The sequence below is a fragment of the Zonotrichia albicollis genome, chromosome 28 (genome assembly GCF_047830755.1).
Source record: "Zonotrichia albicollis isolate bZonAlb1 chromosome 28, bZonAlb1.hap1, whole genome shotgun sequence".
NCBI lineage: Eukaryota > Metazoa > Chordata > Aves > Passeriformes > Passerellidae > Zonotrichia > Zonotrichia albicollis.
The window spans coordinates 4094415-4117666 of NC_133846.1; the positions used below are offsets into that span (position 1 = coordinate 4094415).

A 23252-nucleotide genomic window follows, 5' to 3' on the forward strand; every position below is an offset into this window, starting at 1 on the left:
CACGATGGGGAGCAGTGCCCCGGCACCGCATCCACCGTGCGGGGAATGGGAAATTGCCGGGGATGCGCGGCTCGGGAGGCGAGAGATGGAGAGGCAGGAGATAATTTATGCACCAGCAAGGCTCGGGGCTTGCAGGAGGGAGGGCTGGAGGGATGGAGAGGCCTCTCCCCATCGCCCCTTCACCCGCCCCCTCCCGCCCCGCAGCCACACACAGCCTCGCAAGCCCCGCTCACAATTAGCAAGGCACCTTATTCAGCAGCACCGCGCTTTTGTTCCTTCGCTTCTCCGCTCGCCTCGGCCGAGCCCTCCCCGGTGCCTCCTGTGAGCTGCTCCCGGCGCCTCCTGAAGTTGCTTTGCGAGATTCCTCCCCTCGAAATAAAAAAAAAGAATCGCTGGAGTCCCGTTGGGTGAAGCTGAGGGACGAGAGAGGAAAAGAAAAGGAGAAAAAAAAAAAAAAAAGGAGGAAAGGAAAAAAAAAAACCCCCAAAAGTAAGACGGCTTTTTTTGGGTGTTTTTCTCTGGTTTTTCTTTGTTTCCTGCAGGAGTTGGGTGCGTGGGGGCACCGGGGGGACGCTCGGCCCGTTCCGGCATCCCCTCGTTCCCCACCTGGGCAGCATCCCCAGCACGGAGCATCCCGTGCTGAAAATGTGGGTTTAATATATTAATATATGGAATATGTGGATTTAATTCTGGTGGAGGTCTTGTGGTTGTGGCTTGCTGGGGAGGGGGGGAACCATAATGAAACTGGCTTTGTTTTGGGTGAAAATAATCCCGAACTGGCCAAAATGAATTTCTGTGAGGTTTATTCGCGTTGTATTCCCTTTATTTATGTTGACAGAGAATTCCATGCAACACATGTTAACGTAGTTAGCAGTTAATTACACGTGAGCTCGTTAACTCTTGCGTTGCGGGGCTGGAATGGGAATTGAAGTTTTTTATCACCGGGACAGTGTGTGTGAGACCCTCGGGCATGGTTTGGGTGGGAATAAACCCCGCGGAAGGTGCGGTTTGATTTCCGAAAGGCTCCGGGCAGGTTTGGCGCTGCTGGATGCTGGAAAGATGCGGGAGGAATCGGCAGAGCCGGAACCGCATCCAGCCGCTCCTTCCTCCGTGCAAACTTACAGCTCCGAGCGGCGAGAGGAGGATGAGGGAGGGAGGGAGGGAGGAAGGCTATCCGATGAGGTAATCCCAAAGAAAGATAAGGGGAGCGGTGCGTGTACCGACCTGAGCGGTGATGTCAGCCGGGAAAAGCAGATTAAGGGCTCGGAGAGGGGAAATGCCGCGGGCTCGGCGTCACCTGGAGCCGCCGTTCGTTCAGGTGTGTGGGGCTGCTGAGGGGGTTTGGGCTCCTGAGGGGGTTTGGGGGCTCTCAGGTGTCTGCGCTGCTCAGGAAAATGAGGATTTTTCCCTGCCAGAAGGGAAAATTCGCTTTGAGGAAAGCGGAGGGTGAGCCCAGCGCTGGTCCCTTCTCCTATGAGAGGGCAGGGAGTGCTCAGAGGGACACGTAAAATGTCCCCTCCCGGTGTCTGTGTGTCCCCAGGGAGGGTGGCAGAGCTGCGGCAGGGCTGGGCTGGCTCCGGGAAGGGAGAGCAGCTCGGGGACACGTTTGGGACAGGTTTGGGTGTCCCCTGCAGGTGTGGCTATCCCTTGGGAGGGGACAGTGGCACTCAGTGTGAGGGGAGCAGGGCAGGGACAGGTTTGGGTGTCCCTTGGGAGGGGACAGTGACACTCAGTGTGAGGGGAGCAGCTCAAGGACAGGTTTGGGACAGGTTTGGGACAGGTTTGGGTGTCCCCTGCAGGTGTGGCTGTCCCTTGGGAGGGGACAGTGGCACTCAGTGTGAGGGGAGCAGGGCAGGGACCGGCTTGGGTGTCCCTTGGGAGGGGACAGTGGCACTCAGTGTGAGGGGAGCAGGGCAGGGACAGGTTTGGGTGTCCCTTGGGAGGGGACAGTGACACTCAGTGTGAGGGGAGCAGGGCAGGGACAGGTTTGGGACAGGTTTGGGTGTCCCTTGGGAGGGGACAGTGGCACTCAGGGTGAGGGGAGCAGGGCAGGGACAGGTTTGGGTGTCCCTTGGGAGGGGACAGTGGCACTCAGGGCCCTGCCCAGGGTAGGAGAACAGGGCATGGACACGTTTGGCACAGGTTTGGGTGTCCCCCGCGGGTGTGGCTGTCCCCTAGGAGGGGACAGTGGCATTCAGGGCCCTGCTCAGGGTGGGAGAGCTCAGGGATAGGTTTGGGACAGGTTTGGGTGTCCCCTGCAGGTGTGGCTGTCCCTTGGGAGGGGACAGTGGCCCTCAGGGTGAGGGGAGCAGGGCAGGGACAGGTTTGGGACAGGTTTGGGTGTCCCTTGGGAGGGGACAGTGGCACTCAGTGTGAGGGGAGCAGGGCAGGGACAGGTTTGGGTGTCCCTTGGGAGGGGACAGTGACACTCAGGGCCCTGCTCAGGGTAGGAGAACAGGGCATGGACACATTTGGCACAGGTTTGGGTGTCCCCCGCGGATGTGGCTGTCCCCTAGGAGGGGACAGTGGCATTCAGGGCCCTGCTCAGGGTGGGAGAGCTCAGGGACATGTTTGGGACACGTTTGGGTGTCCCCTGCAGGTGTGGCTGTCACTTGGGAGGGGACAGTGGCACTCAGGGTGAGGGGAGCAGCTCAGGACACGTTTGGGACACGTTTGGGACAGGTTTGAGTGTCCCTTGGGAGGGGACAGTGGCACTCAGGGCCCTGCTTAGGTGAGGGGACAGGTTTTGCTCATTCCTGCTCATGGCTTCACTCTGCCTTCAGTTTTACCCCAGGGGCTCCATCCTCTCCTGTCCCTGCTCATTCCTGCTCATGGTTTAATCCTGCCTTCAATTTACCCCTGGACAAACTCCCAAGGGGCTCCATCTTCACCTATTCCTGCTGATTCCTGCTCTCTGGTCACTCCTGGCCACTGAAGCCTCAGCCCATCTCCCCCAGCCCTGAGCTCTGAGGGCAGCAGGGATCTCCTCAGCAGGGTCCAGCCCCTGCCCTGCCCAGGGCGGCTCAGCTGCAGATCTACATCCCTGCCAGGACCAGAACATCGAGCTCTCATCCCTTGCCAGGGCAGAGCATCCATCCCTGATCCCTGATGGAGCCAGAACATCCATCCCTGATCCCTGATGGAGCCAGACCATCCATCCCTCATCCCTGATGGAGCCAGAGCATCCATCCCTCATCCCTGATAGAGCCAGAACATCCATCCCCGATCCCTGATAGAGCCAGAACATCCATCCCGATCCCTGATGGAGCCAGACCATCCATCCCTGATCCCTGATGGAGCCAGAACATCCATCCCGATCCCTGATGGAGCCAGACCATCCATCCCTGATCCCTGATGGAGCCAGACCATCCATCCCTCATCCCTGATGGAGCCAGACCATCCATCCCTCATCCCTGATGGAGCCAGACCATCCATCCCTGATCCCTGATGGAGCCAGACCATCCATCCCTGATCCCTGATGGAGCCAGACCATCCATCCCTCATCCCTGATGGAGCCAGAACATCCACCCCTGATCCCTGCCTGATCCAGACCATCGACCCTTCATCCCTGCCAGGGCCAGACCATCCAGCCTGATCCAGATCCAGACCACTGATCCCCCATCCGTGATGGAACTGGACCATCAATCCCCAATCCCTTCTGGAGCCAGACCATCAGTTCACCATCCCTGAGTGATCCAGACCATTGAGCCTGATCCAGATCCAGACCCAGACCATCAATCCACCATTCCTGCCCCATCCCGACCATCAATCCACTATCCCTGTCTGATTCAGATCACTGAGTCTAACCTGGATCCAGACCCAGACCATCAATCCACCATTCCTGCCCCATCCAGACCATCAATTCCTCATCTCTTGTTGATCCAGACCATTGAACCCGATCCACATCATCAATTCCCCCATCCTTGCCTGATCCAGACCATTGAACCTCATCCAGACCCAGACCATCAATCCCCCATCCCTGAGTGATCCCCATCTTTGGTCCCCCATCCCTGCACCCCAAAATCTGAGGGTTAAAATTTAAAAAATCCACCAGGGCTTGAGCTGCTCCCCAAAATCTGAGGGTTAAAATTTAAAAAATCCACCAGGGCTTGATCTGCTCCCCAAAATCTGAGAGTTAAACTCTGAAAAATCCACCAGGGCTTGAGCTGCTCCCCAAAATCTGAGGGTTAAAGTTTAAAATTTTTGGGCTTTTTGGGGAAGCTGGGATGGTTTCTGTGCAGGTGACAACTGTGAACGAGCCTCAAGAATGGTGCTGGGCTCTCCTGAGTTATGATTTTGGGTGATTTCATTTGAGCACTGCCATGAGGGCACCCAGGGGCCTCCCTGCTCCAGAGGGAATTCCACTGGAGCACCCAGGGATTGTGCAAATCCACCAGAGAGGATCTGAGGAGGAGCTGAGAGCTCCAAAGGCACTTTTGGGAAGCTGGGATGGATTCTGTGCAGGTGACAATTGTGAATGAGCCTCAGGAACAGTGCTGGGCTCTGTGGAGGATCCTCCTGAGCTCTGATTTTGGGTGGTTTGGTTTGGGCACTGCCATGTGGGCACCCCAAGGACCTCCCTGCTCCCACTGGAGCCTCTCTGGGTGCCACAAGAGCACCCAGGGATTGCTGCAAATCCACCAGAGAGGATTTGAGGAGGAGCTGAGAGCTCCAAAGGCACTTTTGGGAAGCTGGGATGGATTCTGTGCAGGTGACAACTGCGAATGAGCCTCAGGAACAGTGCTGGGCTCTGTGGAGGATCCTCCTGTGCTCTGATTTTGGGTGGTTTGGTTTGGGCACTGCCATGTGGGCACCCAGGTGCCTCCCTGCTCCAGTGGGAATTCCCTCTGGGTGCCACAGGAGCTGCACATCCACCAGAGGGGCAGGAGGAACTGAGAGCTCCAAAGGCACTTTTGGGGAGCTGGGATGGATTCTGTGCAGGCGACAACAGTGAATGAGCCTCAGGAATGGTGCTGGGATCTCTGGAGGATCCTCCTGAGCTGATTTTGGGTGGTTTCATCAGGGATGGGAGGTCAGTGGTGGGGTTCACTCAGGGATGGAGGATTGATGGTCTGGATGGGGCAGGGATGGGAGATTGATGGTCTGGATCTGGATCATTCATTCCCACTGGAGTCCCTCTGGGTGCCACAGGAGCACCCAGGGATTGCTGCAAATCCACCAGAGAGGATTTGAGGAGGAGCTGAGAGCTCCAAAGGCACTTTTGGGAAGCTGGGATGGATTCTGTGCAAGCTCTCAGAGCATCCCAAACATCCCCCAGGCCTGGAAAAACCAGGATAAGCCCCCGGTGCCCCCGAGGAGTGAGACAGGGAGTGCTGAAGGCAGCAAATCACTTTTCAAACATTGATCCGAGCTCTGAGAGTCTCCAAAGTGTGTTTGGTGCCTTCCCCTGGGGTTTCCAGCAGGGAATGTGCTGCCAGGCTTTGTGCTGCTCAAACCTTGGCATTTTTTTGGGGGCAGCCAGGCCGATTTGAGGGCTGTGGGGGTTTTGTGAGAGTCCCCAGCGCCGTCCCCACCTCCCCAACCTGCCCAAACCTCCCTCAGAGCAGCGCCTGGGACCGAGGAGCAGCACGGGGGAGGCTCTGAGCGTATCCAAGCTACAGCGGATTTGGGCACCCTGTCAAATGTTCTCATTGTCTGACCCTTGTCCGGGTGCCAGGAAAACCCTTTGGGAAATTCCCCCTCCGCCCAGCGCTCCGGCTTTAATTGCAGCAGAGGAATGCGGGGCTGGGAGCGCGGCTGCTCCCGATCCCCGCGCGCGGCCGAGCGCAGATCCCGCAAAGTTTGGGGTCTGCGGGGATCCGTGGACGTGTCCGTGATGGGATTGGGGGTGATCTGTAGGGACTGGGGGTGATCCGTAGGGATTGGGTGTGATCTGTAGGGATTGGGGCTGTTCCATAGGGATTGGGTGTGATCTGTAGGATTTGGGGTTGTTCGGTAGGGATTGGGGCTGTTCCATAGGGATTGGAGGGGATCTGTAGTGTTTTGGGTTAATCTATAGGGACAGGGGCTATTCCATAGGGACAGGGGCTGTTCCATAGGGTTTGGAGGGGATCTGTAGTGTTTCGGGTTGATCCATAGGGACAGGGGTTGTTCCATAGGGTTTGGAGGGGATCTTTAGGATTTGGAGGGGATCTGTAGGGATTGGGGAAGATCCATAGGGATTGGGGCTGTTCTATAGGGATTGGAGCTGTTCCATAGGGTCTGGGGGTGATCTGTGGGGATTGGGGCTGTTCTGTAGGGATTGGGGGGGGATCTGTAGGGTTTGGGGTGATCCATAGGGTCTGGGGCTGGTCTGTGGGGATTGGGGATGTTCCATAGGGATTGGGGGGGGATCTGCAGGGATTGGGGCTGATCCCTAGAGACTGGGTCTGACCCATAGGGATTGGGGGTGATCCATAGGGTCTGGTCATGTTCTGTAGGGTTTGGGGCTGTTCCATAGGGTTTGGGAGTGATCCATAGGGTTTGGAGGGGATCTGTAGGGTTTGGAGCTGTTCCATAGGGACTGGGGCTGTTCCATAGGGATTGGGGCTGTTCCGTAGGGTTTCGGGCTGTTCCGTAGGGTTTCGGGCTGTTCCATAGGGATTGGGTGTGATCTGTAGGATTTGGGGTTTTTCTGTAGGGTTTGGCGGGGATCTGTAGGTATTGAGGCTGATTTGTAGGGATTGGGGGTGATCCATAGGGATTGGGGCTTATCCATAAGGGCTTGAGGCTGTTCCATAGGGCTTGGGGGTGATCCATTGGGTTTGGGGCTGTTCTGTGGGAACTGGGTCAGATCCATAGGGCTTGGGGCCGTTCTGTGGGGCTTGGGGCTGTTCTGTAGGGATTGGGGGTGATCTGTGGGGCTTGGGGCTGCTCTGTAGGGTCTGGGGGTGATCTGTAGGGCTTGGGGCCGTTCCATGGGGTTTGGGGGTGATCCATTGGGTTTGGGGCCGTTCTGTGGGGCTTGGGGCCGTTCTGTGGGGCTTGGGGCTGATCCGTAGGGCTTGGGGCTGTTCTATAGGGTCTGGGGCTGTTCTGTAGGGTCTGGGGGTGATCTGTGGGGCTTGGGGCTGTTCTGTAGGGTTTGGGGCCGTTCCATAGGATTTCCCATAGGTTTTGGGGGCGCAGCGAGGGCGGCAGCGGGGTGAGCTCGGGGTGCTGCTGTCCGTGGGCCATTCCGGGGGTCCGTGGCTCGCTGGCAGCCGAGCCCCAGCAGCAGCAGGACATGAGTAATCTCCATCGCACCGGGGGGAGGCACATCAGAGGCTCCGGGGGAGATACAAGAGGGTTTCTGCTTCACAGACCAGAGCGGCTGCACTTCAATAGCGCCTTTGTTAGCGGCCCTGGGATGGAGAAATACCTGACCCCACTCCCTCCCTCCTTCCCTCCCTCCTCTCCCAGCCCCTCTCAGCACACCCAGCCCGCTGGCAGCCGCGGGAAGGTCCCCAAAAGGCTCAGAGCAGTGGGGTGAGCCCCCTGAGCAGCACTGAGCACCCCCTGCCCTGGGGGGATCGGGGAGGAGAGCACGGAGAGGGCGATGGCAGCGCCGTGCCAGCCCCGTGCCCGCTGGCACCGCGCCCTCGCCGTGCCACGCTGCCAAAGGTGAGCTCAGCGCGCTCGGCCGGCGGCTCCGGGCACCCCTGGGGTCCCTGTGGCATGGACAGGGCATGGTGGCACCGGGATGGACACGTGCTGCCATGCTGGGGACAGCAGGCTGCGCCCTGCCAGGTGCCACCTCCGTGGGGAGGCCGTGGGTGCTGCCAGGGCCACGTCCTGAAGAGCTGAGAAGGAGAAAGTGACAGAGTTGTCGCTGTCCATGATGGGTTTGGGGGTGATCTGTAGGGTTTGGGGGTGATTCATAGGGATTGAGGATGATCTGTAGGGCTTGGGGGTGATCTGTAGGAATTGAAGCTGTTCTGTAGGGATTGGAGCTGTTCCATAGGGATTAGGGCTGTTCTGTAGGGTTTGAGGCTGATCCATAGGGATTGGAGCTGTTCTCTTGGGATTGGAGCTGTTCTCTTGAGTTTGGGGCTCTTCCATAGGGATGGGGGCTGTTCTGTAGGAATTGGAGCTGTTCCATAGGGTTTGGGGGTGTTCTGTAGAGATTGGAACAGATCTGTAGGGTTTGAGGCTGATCCATAGGGATTGGGGATGATCCATAGGATTTGGGGCTGTTCCATAGGGACTGGGGATGATCCACAGGGATTGGGGCTGATCTGTAGGATCTGGGGCTGTTCCTTAGGGTTTGGGGCTGTTCTGTAGGGTTTGAGGCTGATCCATAGGGATTGGGGCTGTTCCATAGGATTTGGGGCTGATCCATAGGGATTGGGACTATTCCAGAGGATTTGGGGCTGATCCATAGGGACTGGGGATGATCCATAGGGTTTGGGGCTGTTCTGTAGGGTTTGAGGCTGATCCATAGGGATTGGGGCTGTTCTGTAGGATCTGGGGCTGTTCCTTAGGGTTTGGGGCTGTTCTGTAGGGTTTCGGGCTGATCTGTAGGGTTTGAGGCTGATCCATAGGGATTGGGGCTGTTCCATAGGATTTGGGGCTGTTCCACAGGGACTGGGGATGATCCATAGGGTTTGGGGCTGTTCTGTAGGGTTTGAGGCTGATCCATAGGGATTGGGGCTGTTCCATAGGATTTGGGGCTGATCCATAGGGACTGGGACTATTCCAGAGGATTTGAGGCTGTTCCATAGGGACTGGGGATGATCCATAGGGTTTGGGGCTGTTCTGTAGGGTTTGGGGACGTTCCATAGGTTCTGCCCTGGCCACACAGAGCAGGGTCCCATCTGGGGGTCCTGCTGTGCCCCCACACCTGGGGAGTTCCACCAAAGATCTCCCCAGCACAGCACCTGCTCCCAGGGATGGAATTTTGGGATGCTCTGGAGCAACCCCATTTTTTGGGATACCAGGGGTGGGGATGACACCATCCTGGGGAGGGGCTGGAGGGTCCCGTGGCCCTGTCACAGGTGGGACCCCCAGTGACCCTTCCCCTTTGCCATTCAGGGGAGATAAAAGAGGGAAAACCTTGGGAAATCGCCGGCTCAGAGCTGCCCTGGCCCCGGGAGCTCTTTGAGGGTCACAGCCGTGTTTGTGTTCTTTGGTGCTGCAAACTGCAGAGAATCCCTCACTGAGAACCTGGGTTTCCAAAAACCTGCATTTCTGAGAGCCTGGATTTCCCAAGAATTCTGGGAATCTCCCACCCTGAGCTCATCAGCTCCTGGCAATTAATGATTTAACAGCAGCGTCTTGGCAGGGGAGGGGGAGCTTTGCCAGGGACACCTGGGCACTCCTGGTGCCACCCCAATGTGCAGAGCTCATCCAGGGGCAACCTGGGTGCTCCTGGCGCCACCCAGGATCTTCCCCAGGTGTGCAGACCTCATCCAGGGACACTCCTGGTGCCACCTCCAGGTGTGCAGAGCCCATCCAGGGACACCTGGGCACTCCTGGTGTCACCAAGGAGTCCCCCCAGGTGTGCAGAGCTGTCCCAGGGACAACCTGGGCACTGCTGGTGCCACCCCAAGGACCCTCCCCAGGTGTGCAGAGCTTGGCCAGGGACACCTGGGCACTCCTGATGGCACCCCAGGTGTGGAGAGCTCATCTAGGGACAACCTGGGCACTGCTTGTGCCACCCGAGGAACTTCCTCAGGTGCAGAGATCTTGTCCAGGGACACTCCTGGTGCCACCCCAGGTGTGGAAAGCTCGTCTAGGGACAACCTGGGCACTGCTGGTGCCACCCCAGGAGCTTCCCCGAGGTTTTCCCGAGGGATCAGCGCCGAGCCCGGCTCCTGGTGGCGTCACCTTGTCCCGAGCGCCTCTTTTGGTGGCTCCAGAGATGGAACCTCCCCCGAAAAGGCCCGGGGAGGGGGGGGAAGGAGGGTTGGCAGCCAGACCTTTCTTTGGGCCTTTGTCTGCGCCCACAAAGGCGGCTCTGTTGGGTGAACCTGGCCGAGCGTCCGCCCCTGCAGCCAGGTGAGCTCTGGGGCAGCTCCTGCAGCTCCCGCTCCTGGCCTGGTCCCTTGGTGGCCCCAAAAGTCAGATTTTCACAAGAAAATCTGCAGGATTTTCTTCTACGAGGCAGGGGGAAGCGGCACTCAGAGGTGAGTGTTTGTTCCTAAAAATGGGATTTATCTTTGTCCCTAAAAATGGGATTTGTGTTTGACCCTAAAAATGGGATTTATCCCGCGGGCTCCAGCAGCTCCTCCTCCGTGGTTTTGGGATGGAAGCCCAGCCTGGATTTGGGGTGAGAAATCACTCTGGATTTGGGGTGAGAACCCAGCCTGGATTTGGGATGGGAGCCCAGCCTGGATTTGGGATGAGAATTCACCCTGGTTTTGGGGTTGGAGCCCACTGTGTTTTGAGATGGGAACATAGTCTGGCTTTGGGATGGAAGCCCGGCTGTGTTTTGGGGTGAGAACCAACCCTGGTTTTGGGGTGGGAACCCAGCCTGGTTTTGGGATAGGGGATAGGAGCCCAATCTGGTTTTGGGATGGGAATTCACCATAGTTTTGGGATGGGAGCCCACTCTGGTTTTGTGGGGGAAGCCCAGCCTGGATTTGGGATGGGAACCCAGCCTGGATTTTAGGGGAGAACCCACTGTGGTTTTGGGGTGGGAGCCCAGCTTGGATTTGGGATGGGAATGCAGTCTGGATTTGAAATGGGAACCCACCATGGTTTTGGGATAAGAACACAGTCTGGTTTTAGGATGGGAGCCCAGCCTGGTTTTGAGATGAGATTTCACCCTAATTTTGTGAGAGGAGCCCAGCCTGGTTTTGGGGTAGGAACCCAGCCTGGCTTTGGGCTGAAAACCCACCCTGGTTTTGGGATGAGAATTCACCATGGCTTTGGGAAGGAAGCCCAGCCTGGTTTTGGGTTTGTCCTCACAGGGAGTGAGGACAGCTTATCCCAAAGAATTGTTTTTCCCCCATTCTCCTTTCCTTTCCCCTCCGTTTCCCCAGACCGCTGCCTCTCCTGCCAAGCCCTCTGCTGTGGCCTATGGCTTTTTATTCCTATGTGATGCTTTCCCGAACTCATGTAGGGCGAAAAGCCATGGGCTACACAGGGGAGGGACTGCACCTTCCAGGCACCTCCCCACCGCCTCCCCGAGCCCCTCCCGAGCCCCTGGGACTGACCTGGGGGCAAACAAGCACTGAAAGGGGGCACTGAAGCCTTGCAGGGCTTTACAGAGGGGTGGGGACACAAAAGGCGCCCGGGGGTGGCGGGGCTGTCCCCATTCACCGCCAACGGAGGGAGAGGTTTTTGTGTTTTTTTGGCGTTTTGGAGCTTTTCCAACACCGTTCAAAGCATCCCCACCTTCATCCCGTGGAATAAAAGCGCCAGGAAGAGCCAAGGGCATTTCCAAGGGCATTTCCAAGGGCATTCCCAGGGTTGTGGGTGCTGCCCGGGTGGGAGAAAAGGGGGTTTGGGGAAATTTGGGCGCCTCAGAAATTGGGGTTTGTGGCACCAGGGGCTGTCCCCACAGCTGCCAGGGGGTCGTGGCCTGGCCGGTGTCACAGCGGTGGGGAGGGGAGGTGGTGGCCAGGAGCAGGAGAGGAGGAGGAGGAGGATGGGTTCAGTTCCAGGGCAGGGCTTGGCAAATTGGGGTTTATAAAAGTGCAAAGGCAGAGTCTGCTGGGTCTGGGGGATGGGAGAGGAGAAGGGGCTGCAGATCCCACCCCAGGGACCCCATTCCATAGATCCCACCCCACAGACCCCATTCCCATAGATCCCATCCCACAGACCCCATTTACACAAACCTCACCCCACAGACCCCATTCCTGCAGATCCCAATGCCACAAATCCCATCCCCACAGACCCCATTCCTTAAGATCTCATCCCACAGACCCCATTCCACAGATCCCACTGCCATGGACTCCATTCCTGCAGACCCCATCCCACAGACCCTGCTTCTGCTGATCCTATCCCACAGATCCCACCCCATACACCCCATTCCCACAAATCCCATCCCATTCCTGCAGATCCCACCCCACCAACCCCATTTCCACAGATCCCACCCTATAGATCCAATTCCTGCTGATCCCATCCCACAGACCCCATTTACACAATCCCCACCCCACAGACCCCACAAACCCCACCCCACAGATCTCATCCCACAGACCCCTTTCCTGCTGATTCTACCCCACACATGCCATCCCACAGACTCCATTTCCACAAACCCCATCCCACAGATCCCATTCCTGCAGCCCCCACCCCACAGATCCCATTTGCACAGACCCCACCCCACAGACCCCATTCCTGCTGATCCCACCCCACAGACCCCACGAACCCCATTTGCACAAACCCCATCCTGCAGATCCCATTCCTGCAGATCCCATCACATAGACCCCGTTTATACAAATCCCATCCCATCCCTGCAGCCCCCACCCCACAGACCCCATTTACACAGACCTCACCCCACAGACCCCATTTAAACAAACCTCACCCCACAGACCCCATCCCACACACCCCATTTACACAAACCCCATTTACCCAGACCCTATCCCACAGACCCCATTTACACAAATCCTACCCCACAGACCCCATTCCTGCTGATCCTACCCCACATATGCCATCCCACAGACCCCATTTCCACAAACCCTATCCCACAGACCCCATTCCTGCAGCTCCCACCCCACAGACCCCATTTACACAGACCTCACCCCACAGACCCCATTTACCCAGACCTCACCCCACAGACCCCATTCCTGCTGATCCCACCCCACAGACCCCACAAACCCCATTTGCACAAACCCCATCCCACAGATCCCATTCCTGCAGATCCCATCACAAAGACCCCACTTACACAAATCCCATCCCATTCCTGCAGATCCCACCCCACCAACCCCATTTCCACAGATCCCATTCCCACAGACCCCACCCCACAGACCCCATTCCTGCTGATCCCACCCCACAGACCCCACAAACCCCATCCTGCAGATCCCATTCCTGCAGCCCCCACCCCACAGACCCCATTTACACAGACCTCACACCACAGACTCCATTTAAACAAACCTCACCCCACAGATCCTATCCCACACACCCCATTTACCCAAACCCCATTTACCCAGACCCCAGCCCACAGACCCCATTCCCACAATCCCCACCCCACAGACCCCATTTACACAGACCCCACCCCACAGACCCCATTCCCACAATCCCCACCCCACAGACCCCATCCCACACACCCCATTTACACAAACCCCATTTACCCAAACCCCATTTACCCAGACCCTATCCCACAGACCCCATTTACACAAATCCCACCCCACAGACCCCATTCCTGCTGATCCTACCCCACATATGCCATCCCACAGACCCCATTTACACAAATCCTATCCCACAGACCCCACTGTACAATCTCCACCCCACAAACTCCATTCCCACAGACCCCATTTCCACGATCCCCACCCCACAGACTCCACAAACCCCATCCCACAGATCCCATTCCCACTGATGCCACCCCACAGACCCCATTCCCACAGACCCCATCCCATCCCTGCAGCCCCCACCACCACCCCACACTCCCTGTGGGGTTTCCCCCTCCCTCCCGAGCAGGAAACGAGCAATTTCTCCCTTCTTTAGTTTCTCTTTTCTCACTTCCTGAGCTTTGACTCATTTGGGTGTCAGGCTTTCAAGTTTATTTCACCAGCCTGGAATGCATCTTTAAAAATAATAGTCCTTGGAGGGAGAAAAAAAATAAAAAAAGGGAAAAAAGCTGAGGTTCAGCTGTAATCCCATGACTCAAGGAGGTGTGGAAGGAAGAAAATCATGAAATCCCATGAGTTCCAACAATGAGAGCAGGAGAGCTGGCACATAAATCATCAGAACCAAACACCATCCGTCAAAATGAAAGGAATTAAGCCAATCTCGCCGGGCTGTTTTAATTATTTTTTAATGAGGATTTGCTCATTCAGAAAATTCACCCGTGACAATGCCTGCCCCGAGCCATTCAGGGGGACACGCTTGGCTTGGCCCCTCTGTCCCCTCCCCTCCAGAGCTGCTCCAAACGGGAATGGGATCATGGAGTGAGGGTGCCAAGGTGGGGACAGCAGGGCCAACCAACCAAAACCACCCCAGGGTTGGTAATTTGGCTTTGTTGCACCCCAAAATGTTGTGGTGAGGAGGAAAATCCTCTCTGGATGGTCCCTGGAATGATTTGTGGGAAGGGACCTTAAAGCTCATCCCAGATTCCTCCAAACCCCATCCAACCCCACCTTGGACACTTCCAGGGATGGGATAACCCCAAATCTCAAGCTTGGCTTGGCTGCTCTGTCCCCTCCTCTCCAGAGCTGCTCCAAACGGGAATGGGATCCTGGAATGAGGGTGCCAAGGTGGGGACAGTGGGGCCAACCAACCAAAACCACCCCAGGGTTGGTAATTTGGCTTTGTTGCACCCCAAAATGTTGTGGTGAGGAGGAAAATCCTCTCTGGATGGTCCCTGCTGTCACCACGGGGATTCCTGTAAGCAAAATCCTCTCTGGATGGTCCCTGGAATGATTTGGTGGGAAGGGACCTTAAAGCTCATCCCAGATTCCTCCAAGCCCCATCCAACCCCACTTTGACACTTCCAGGGATGGGGTAACCCCAAATCTCAAGCTTGGCTTGGCCCCTCTGTCCCCTCCCCTCCAGAGCTGCTCCAAACGGGAATGGGATCATGGAGTGAGGGTGCCAAGGAGAGGAGAGCCGGGCCAACCAACCAAAACCACCCCAGGGTTGGCCATTTTGCTTTGTTGCACCCCAAAATGTTGTGGTGGAGAAGAAAATCCTCTCTGGATGGTCCCTGGAATGGTTTGGTGGGAAGGGACCTTAAAACTCCTCCCAGGTTGCTCGAAACCCCATCCAACCCCACTTTGACACTTCCAGGGATGGGGTAACCCCAAATCTCACTCTTGGCTCGGCCTCTCTGCCCCTGCCCTGCTCCAAATGGGAACGGGATCCTGGAATGAGGGTGCCAAGGAGAGGAGAGCGGGGCCAACCAACCAAAACCACCCCAGGGTTGGTAATTTGGCTTTGTTGCACCCCAAAATGTTGTGGTGAGGAGGAAAATCCTCTCTGAATGGTCCCTGGAATGATTTGGTGGGAAGGAACCTTAAAACTCCTCCCAGGTTGCTCGAAACCCCATCCAACCCCACTTTGACACTTCCAGGGATGGGGTAACCCCAAATTCCTGGAAGCAAAAGCCTCTCTGGATGGTCCCTGGAATGATTTGGGTGGGAAGGGACCTTAAAGCTCGTCCCAGATTCCTCCAAGCCCCATCCAACCCCACCTTGGACACTTCCAGGGATGGGATAACCCCAAATCTCACTCTTGGCTTGGCCGCTCTGTCCCCTCCTCTCCAGAGCTGCTCCAAACAGGAATGGGATCATGGAATGAGGGTGCCAAGGAGAGGAGAGCGGGGCCAACCAACCAAAACCACCCCAGGGTTGGTAATTTGGCTTTGTTGCACCCCAAAATGTTGTGGTGAGGAGGAAAATCCTCTCTCAATGGTCCCTGGAATGATTTGGTGGGAAGGAACCTTAAAACTCCTCCCAGATTGCTCGAAACCCCATCCAACCCCACTTTGACACTTCCAGGGATGGGGTAACCCCAAATTCCTGGAAGCAAAATCCTCTCTGGATGGTCCCTGGAATGATTGGGTGGGAAGGAACCTTAAAGCTCATCCCAGATTCCTCCAAGCCCCATCCAACCCCACTTGGACACTTCCAGGGATGGGATAACCCCAAATCTCAAGCTTGGCTTGGCTGCTCTGTCCCCTCCCCTGCAGAGCTGCTCCAAACGGGAATGGGATCCTGGAATGAGGGTGCCAAGGAGAGGAGAGTGGGGCCAACCAACCAAAACCACCCCAGGGTTGGAAATTTGGCTTTATTGCACCCCAAAACTTTGTGATGAGGAAGAAAATCCTCTCTGGATGGTCCCTGCTGTCACCACGGGGATTCACCCGTTGTGCCACCTTCCTCCTCCTCCTCCTCCTCCTCCTCCCGGCTGCCTGGGAATGGATTATTTAGGAACTGTTGAGGCCACCGGTGCTGAGTCAGCCCCGAGCTAATGAACACCCCGGCTGCCCATTTGAAATTTATTGCACCTATTAATTACAACCATTAGCTGCAGCCGCTGAAATTTTTATAATGAGGGCCCTGGCGAGTTCGCCTCGCCAGCAGCAAATTAAACCGTGTGGGGGGAAAGAATCAATGGCATCAGCAGACTTTACAGGAGCGACGTTTTAATTAGCGATTCTCTGCAAACATGCCAGGCAACATCTTCTGCCTTCATTATCTCCCCTTAAAGGGATGGAGCTGCTTTTCAGGTCGGGTTTTATCCCCTCCTCTGTTGTTGGGTTCTTAATGCTCTGCTGCTCATTAGAGAAGCGGCTTTGAAGTGGGGTTTGGCTCAGGGTTGGTTGGAAGCAGCGAAAATCTGAGTTTTTTGGAGTTTTTTTATATATTTTTTTTAGGGGGGGGGGAAAGAAATAAAAAGCCAGGCAAGGAAATAATGGGGTTGAAAAGTTGGCTGGAAAAATGTTGAATTGGGTGGAATTTGGGGCTGGGAGGAGGAAGAGGAGGATGAGGAGTGTGGGAAAGCGGTTGTGTCCACACAGGTGGTGTCCACATAGAAATGAATAATTTAAAAAAATTTATTTATTTATTTGTTTAAATATAAATTCTATATTTTATTTATATATTATATATATATTATATATATATTTATAGATATAAATTTTATATATATGGATATATACACATACATATATGTATATATAGTAATATATATGTATATATATAATATGTATATAATATATTATATAATAATATATAATGTGTAATATATAAAAATTATATATATGTATATATATGTATACGTATGTATATATATGTATATATACATACATTTATGTATATATATACATACATGTATGTATGTATATATATATATATATATATATATATATATATATATATATATATATATATATATATATAATTTATCTGAGAAAATAAATATAAATGTCCCAACACAGAGTTCTGAGAGGCAGGAGCTGAACTTTGGGTGCTTAAAAATCAAAGGAACAAAAAAAAATAATTCCCAAAAACTCCGTGGATGGAGCATCCCCATCAGCCAAAACCGCCCAGGATTCAGCAGGGAAGGCTGAATATTCAATATTCAAAATATTCAATATTCAATATATTCAATGGGGTATTGGATTGGTAAATTCAATGCCCAATTGAATATATTGGGTGTATTCAATCAATTCAGCTTTGATTGAAAAACTGGATGGAGCAGTTATGATGAAAGGCAAAAGAAATTATTAATTTTTAAAATTTTTTTCTCTGTTTCATCACAAATTATCTAATTTCGTTCTGCTCCCTGCCAAAAACACAGCCCAGATTTCCATTGCAAATAATCTTCTTTCCCAAGGAAAGAGCCAAAAGGCAGCTCTGAAATCGAGGAGTTCAAAGGCAAAACTTGCTGTTTTTTCCAACAGATTCCCTAAAAAGTGAATTTTTAAGAAAGTGTCTCCAAGAAATAGGAAAACTAAGGGAGAAAAACCAGGTGGAATGGAAAGTGCTGGTACCTGGCTCCCAGAAATAGGAAAGCTGAGGGAGAAAAACCTCTGAAATCCAAGGGTTCGAATGCGAAACTTGCTGTTTTTTCCAACAGATTTCCTAAAAAGTGATTTTTTTAAAGAAAGTATCTCCAAGAAATAGGAAAGCTAAGGGAGAAAAACCAGGTGGAATGGAAGGTGCTGGTACCTGAGCATCCCACCAGGGGCTGGTGTCACCTGCGAGTGTCACCTGAGCCCGGCCACCCCTGCGCCCTCCTGGTGCCAGCAGCTTCCCGATGTCCGGAAAACCCAGAAAAAATGGGAATTTTCTTGAGGGGCAGACTCGTTCCAGCTGCTCCACAAAGACATTTTTCCTGGCTCAGGAAAAGTGACATTTTTTGATGGCAGCCAGCTCCCAATTCATCACGGCGACAGTGACAAACACGGCCCGGGGTGATGCGCTTGGCTGAAAGAGAATTCTCCGGCTTTACATTTTTAATGCTCCGCTCGTTTTCTCCCGGTTTTCTCTCCCATTTTATCCCCGGAATCTTCTGCCTTGAATGGAAAGGGCAGCGCGGGGCTGGCTCCTGCCAGCGCTCCCCAAACCAGCTCATTGCATTTTTATTTTTCATTATTCCTGCTCCTCCACCGTCCCTTTTTTTGCACCTTTTCAAGGGGAACAGCCTCAGCTGGGCTGCTCCATTCTCCGCGGCTCATTCATCATTGTCCCCCGCCTGAATGGGAGGCAGAGGGTCAGCCTGAAAAGCTCCAAACCCCCCTGAAAACATCTCAAAAGGGCCCTGGGGGGACCCCCCAGGCTCTCGGGGGGGTTTTGTGTCTGTAAAAGGAGCTGGAGGGGGGACACGGGGACGTGGGGTGGCACAGGGGAGCTGCCTGGGAGGTCTGGGCTGCTCTGGGGATTATGGGCAGCGTGGTTTATTTTGGTTATTGAACAGCTCCGCAGCGAGGAGAGGACGGGCAGGGATGGAGCGGCCCCAGCACTGTCCCTGTTTCTGTCCCTGTCCCCTCCTGTCCTCTCTTGTCCCCTCCTGTCCCTCGGCTCGAAAATTTTTTCCTCCCTGGCAATAAATAAGAACAGGAGAGTGGAAGATTCTTCCTTGCAGATGCTCTGTAAGATAACCAGGGGCTTGCTGGCCCTTTTTCTCAGATAAATTATGTATATATGTATATATATATATATATATATATATATATATATATATGTATATATATATATATATATGTATGTATATATATGTATATATATATATATGTGTATATATGTGTATATATATGTATATATATATGCATATGTATATATAATTATATATATAATTATATATATAATTGTATATAAAATTTATATCTGTATATAAATGTACACATAAATTTTATGTATAATATACTATGTACATCATATATTATATATTTATAATAATAAATATATTTTATAGATGCGTTTTATTTACATATTTATTTATTTTTTATTTATTTATTTATTACATAGAAATAAATATATATAGAATATATAAGTATATATTTTATATATAAAAATTTTATACATATAAAATATGTACTTGTATTTATATATTTTTATATACTTATGTTTATGCATACATATATTTATGTATAGTTGTTTTTTATATAAAAATATAATTTTTTATATATAAATTTATCTGAGAAAATAATCTTCATCTTCATTATATATGTATATAGAAGGGAGGGAGGGAGGGAGAATGGATGGATGGATGGATGGATGGATCCCTGGATGGATGAATACATGGATGGATGGATCCATGGATCGATGGATCAGTGATGGATGGATGGACGGATGGACAAATGGATGGATGGATGGATGGATGGATGGATGGATGGATGGATGGATGGATGGATGAGATGTGTCCCAGCCCAAGGTGATGCCCCAGTTTGGGGTTTGGGGCCCAGCACCCCCAGTGGCTGCCCTGCCTCCTCTCCCTGTTCCCCTCCAGGTCTCCGCATTCTCCAGCTCCCGGTGATGCCCCAGTTCACCTTCGCCTGTTTCTGTGGCCTCCACGGCTTCTGCAAGATGAAGAGGAAGAAGGAGGAGGCTGGCGGGGGGCAGGAGACGGCCGTGTGAGGGGCGGGACCCCTCCTGTCCCCCCGGTACGCCGGGACCACCGGGGGACATCGGGCGTCTCCTTGTCACCCTTGTGAAGAGCATCTCCCCGCGGGGTCAGCTCTGCCTGCCCCACATGGGGGTGTCTGGGGGGTTTTGGGGGGCTCAGGGGGTGAAATAAAGGCTGTGGGGTGGTGATGGCAGGGGAAGGGAGCTGGGGGAGCAGGGGAGGGCTGTGTGATCTGCTCAGTTATCCCAGAGATTCTCCATTCATCCCCCTGATTCTCCATTGATCCCATAGATTCTTCCATTTATCCCGTAGATTTTCCATTTATCCCCCCAGATTCTGCATTTATCTCACAGATTGTCTTTATCCCATAGATTCTCCATTTACCCTGCAGATTCTCCCATTTATCCCACAGATCCTTCAATTTGGAGGATCCTACAGATTCTCCATTGATCCCACAGATTCTCACTTTTCTCCCACAGATTCTCTATTTACCCCACAGAATCCCCATTTATCATGTAGATTCCTCATTTATCTCCCATATTTTTCCATTTATCCCCCATATTCTCCCATTCATCCCATATATTCTCCCATTTATCCCCCATATTCTCCCATTCATCCCATGTTTTCCATTTATCCCATAGATTCTCCATTTATCCTACAGATTTTCCATTTATCCCACAGATCCTTCAATTTGGAGGATCCTACAGATTCTCCATTGATCCCACAGATTCTCCATTTATCCCATAGATTCTCACTTTTGTCCCACAGATTCTCTATTTACCCCACAGAATCCCCATTTATCATGTAGATTCCCCATTTATCTCCCATATTTTTCCATTTATCCCCCATATTCTCCCATTCATCCCATATATTCTCCATTTATCCCACAGATTCTCCCATTTATCCCCCATATTCTCCCATTCATCCCATATATTCTCCATTTATCCCACAGATTCTCCATTTGTCCCGCAGATTTCCCATTTATCCTGTAGATTCTCCATTTCTGTCCCATATTCTCTCATTTATCCCACAGATTCTCCATTTATCCCACAGATTCTCCATTTATACCACAAATTCTTTCATCCCACAGATTCTCCCATTTATCCCCCATATTCTCCCATTCATCCCACATGTTCTCCATTTATCCCATAGATTCTCCATTTATCCTACAGATTTTCCATTTGTCCCCCAGATTCTCCATTTACCCCACTGATTATCCATTTATCCCACACATTCTCCCATTTATCTCGCAGATTCTCCATTTGTCCCTCATATTTTCCCATTTATCCTACAGATTCCCCAATTATCCCACAGATTCTCCCAGTTATCCCATAGATTTTCTCATCTTACAGATTCTCCTGTTTATTCCCCATATCCTCCCATTCATCCCACACATTCTCCATTTATCCCCCACATTCTCTAATTTATCCCACAGATTCTCCTTTCATCCCATAGATTACCCATTTATTCCACAGATTCTCCATTTATCTCCCATTATTCACCCCACGGATTTCCCGTTTATCCTACACATTCTCCATTTATCCCATATATTCTCCATTTATCCCCCATATTCTCTCATTTATCCCACAGATTCTCACTTCTGTCCCTCACATTCTCCATTTATCCCCCAAATTTCCCATTTATCCCCCAAATTTCCCATTTATCCCCCAATTTCTCTCATTATTTCCTCTCCCCAGGCTCCCCGGGGCAGAGCCAGATCCCGCCCTGTCCTTGCTGGGGATGTCACCAGGATGTCACCAAGGTGCCACCACCACCCTGCCAGGACTACAAATTCCTACAAATCCCAGCGCCACGGATTCCTGGTGTTCATGGAAGGATCCTCCAGCTCATCAGGAAGGCAGAAAAATGAATTTTTTTCCCAGCAGCAATAATCCTTTTTTAACCCCAACACAGCAAGGAAAGGATCCAGCTTCCCTCAGAGCTGCCCTCCTCACATTCCCATTGGGAATTTGGGAATTTGGGCAATTCCTTCATCCTGGTGGCAGCCAAGAGATAAAAATCCCCCAAAACCCACAAAAAAACCAAAAAAACCCAAAACCAAAATCCCCTTTTTTAACACTTTTCTCTCCTGGTCAAATCTCTCCGTTCTCCCTTCCACAGGGAGGATTTTCTTCCAGCTATTCCCAGTCTTCCTATAGGCCAAAATAATCGGTGGCTGCCCCCAAAATTTGGTGTTTTTCCGAATGTTCTGCCAAGGACAAAGCTCCAGGTGTGCCCAGGACATCTCCAGTTGCTCTGGGAAATGCTGATTTTGTCCTGTTCCTATTTTTGCACATCAGCAGAGCCCGTCCCACCCTTCATCCCCAGCACTGCCCTTGGCGAGGACGTTTGGGCCAAAAAAAACCCCAAAATCCAAGGAAGTTGGTGGAACTCCAAGGGCGTTTCCTGAATGTAACTTTATTTTTGTGCACAAGGATTTGTGGTGGTCGCCAAGGGATGTGTTTGAGGATTTTAACGAGTTGGGATTAATCCCTGCTGTGGGATTGATATGGAGTGTAAAGAAAAAGGTGGAATTCCAGCTTTGTTTTATTCCATGATAAATCCACAGGTACACAGATATGAAGGAAAATATGAATTATAGAGAAACCAGCTTGGACTGATGCCCATCCCTGAGATTTCTCCTGTTTCTCCAGGTTTTTCCTATGCAAAAAAAACCACACAAAAAACCAGCAAGAACAAAGGCAGCTCAGCAGCAGGTCCTGACTCAACAAAGCCCCGCTTAAACCTCAGGCTTTGCCTCGGGGTTTTGCTCCACCCCATCGATTTTCCTGATTCCAGCCTGGATCGATCCCTGGAAAGGAGGGAAAGGCTCAGAACCCTCCTTGAAGCCTTTCCTGACCTGGATCAAAGCATTAATTCTCTTTTTATTGTCCTTTTTTTATCCCTGCTGCCCGGATTTCTTTGGGAAAGGACTCCCAGGATGTTCCTGAGGAGTCTCCCAGCCCAGGAGCCATAAAATCTGTACTGTACATTTTTTTGGGGGGTATTTATTTTTTATTATTTTTATTATTTTATTATTTTTTATTATTTTTTATTATTTTTTATTTTATTTATTGGGGGGGAAAAATAAATGTGGCATTTGTAAATAAGCACAGGCATCTTCCACGCACAGAGCAGAGAGCTTCCTATAGGAATTCCTATGCTACAAGTATAAATAAATTAATAAATTAATACATTATTAAATAATTTTAAGAATAAATAAAATATTTATGGTAATTTTTGGAGTGTGGGTTTTATTGTATTTGGAGCTGAGGGGTTTTGCTCCCTCTTTTTCTTGGCTGGTTCCTCAAAACCAACCCCAAAATTTACATTTAAAAAAGGCCTGAAATGCAAATTGTGGATGTTTGGGGGTGGGATGGATGTGGGGAAGGGCACAGGGGTTGGTAGAGCACAAACCAACCCCACAACAATTCCTGAGATGTCAGGGAAGCTCCCAGCCAAAACCTTTGGAAGTCAGGTGGGAAAAATCCCAGCAGGTTAATTTGAATAATTATTTATTGGGCCCATCCTAATGAGCATCTCTGGCTGGGATTTATAATTTTCTGGAGGATTTTCTGCCATGATCCATTCCCCAAATCTCT

General features: G+C 52.0%; 1 protein-coding gene across 3 annotated transcripts; it reads left to right on the top strand.

Annotated features, from left to right (window-relative positions):
* The first annotated feature begins 507 nt into the window (after window positions 1-507).
* Window positions 508-22887, top strand: BLACAT1 (BLACAT1 overlapping LEMD1 locus). Of its 3 annotated transcripts, none has more exons than XR_012577142.1 (3): window positions 508-1318; window positions 19534-19756; window positions 21348-22887. XR_012577142.1 is itself a non-coding variant. In XM_074528148.1 (3 exons), exons 1-2 carry the CDS (start codon window positions 919-921, stop codon window positions 19659-19661), a joined length of 528 nt encoding a protein of 175 aa, XP_074384249.1. In that variant the 5' UTR covers window positions 508-918; the 3' UTR covers window positions 19662-19687; window positions 21348-22887. The 3 variants fall into 3 exon arrangements, 2 of the variants coding, with proteins under 2 accessions (XP_074384249.1, XP_074384250.1); XM_074528148.1 differs by having other exon boundaries at window positions 19534-19687; XM_074528149.1 differs by having other exon boundaries at window positions 19534-19687; window positions 21362-22887.
* Window positions 22888-23252: the final 365 nt, after the last annotated feature.

Coding starts and splice junctions, on each gene's coding strand:
- BLACAT1 (XM_074528148.1), top strand. CDS start 919: ATGGGAATTGAAGTTTTTTATCACCGGGACAGTGTGTGTGAGACCCTC. Junction 1,319..19,533: donor TGGAGCCGCCGTTCGTTCAG/GTGTGTGGGGCT, acceptor GTTCCCCTCCAG/GTCTCCGCATTCTCCAGCTC.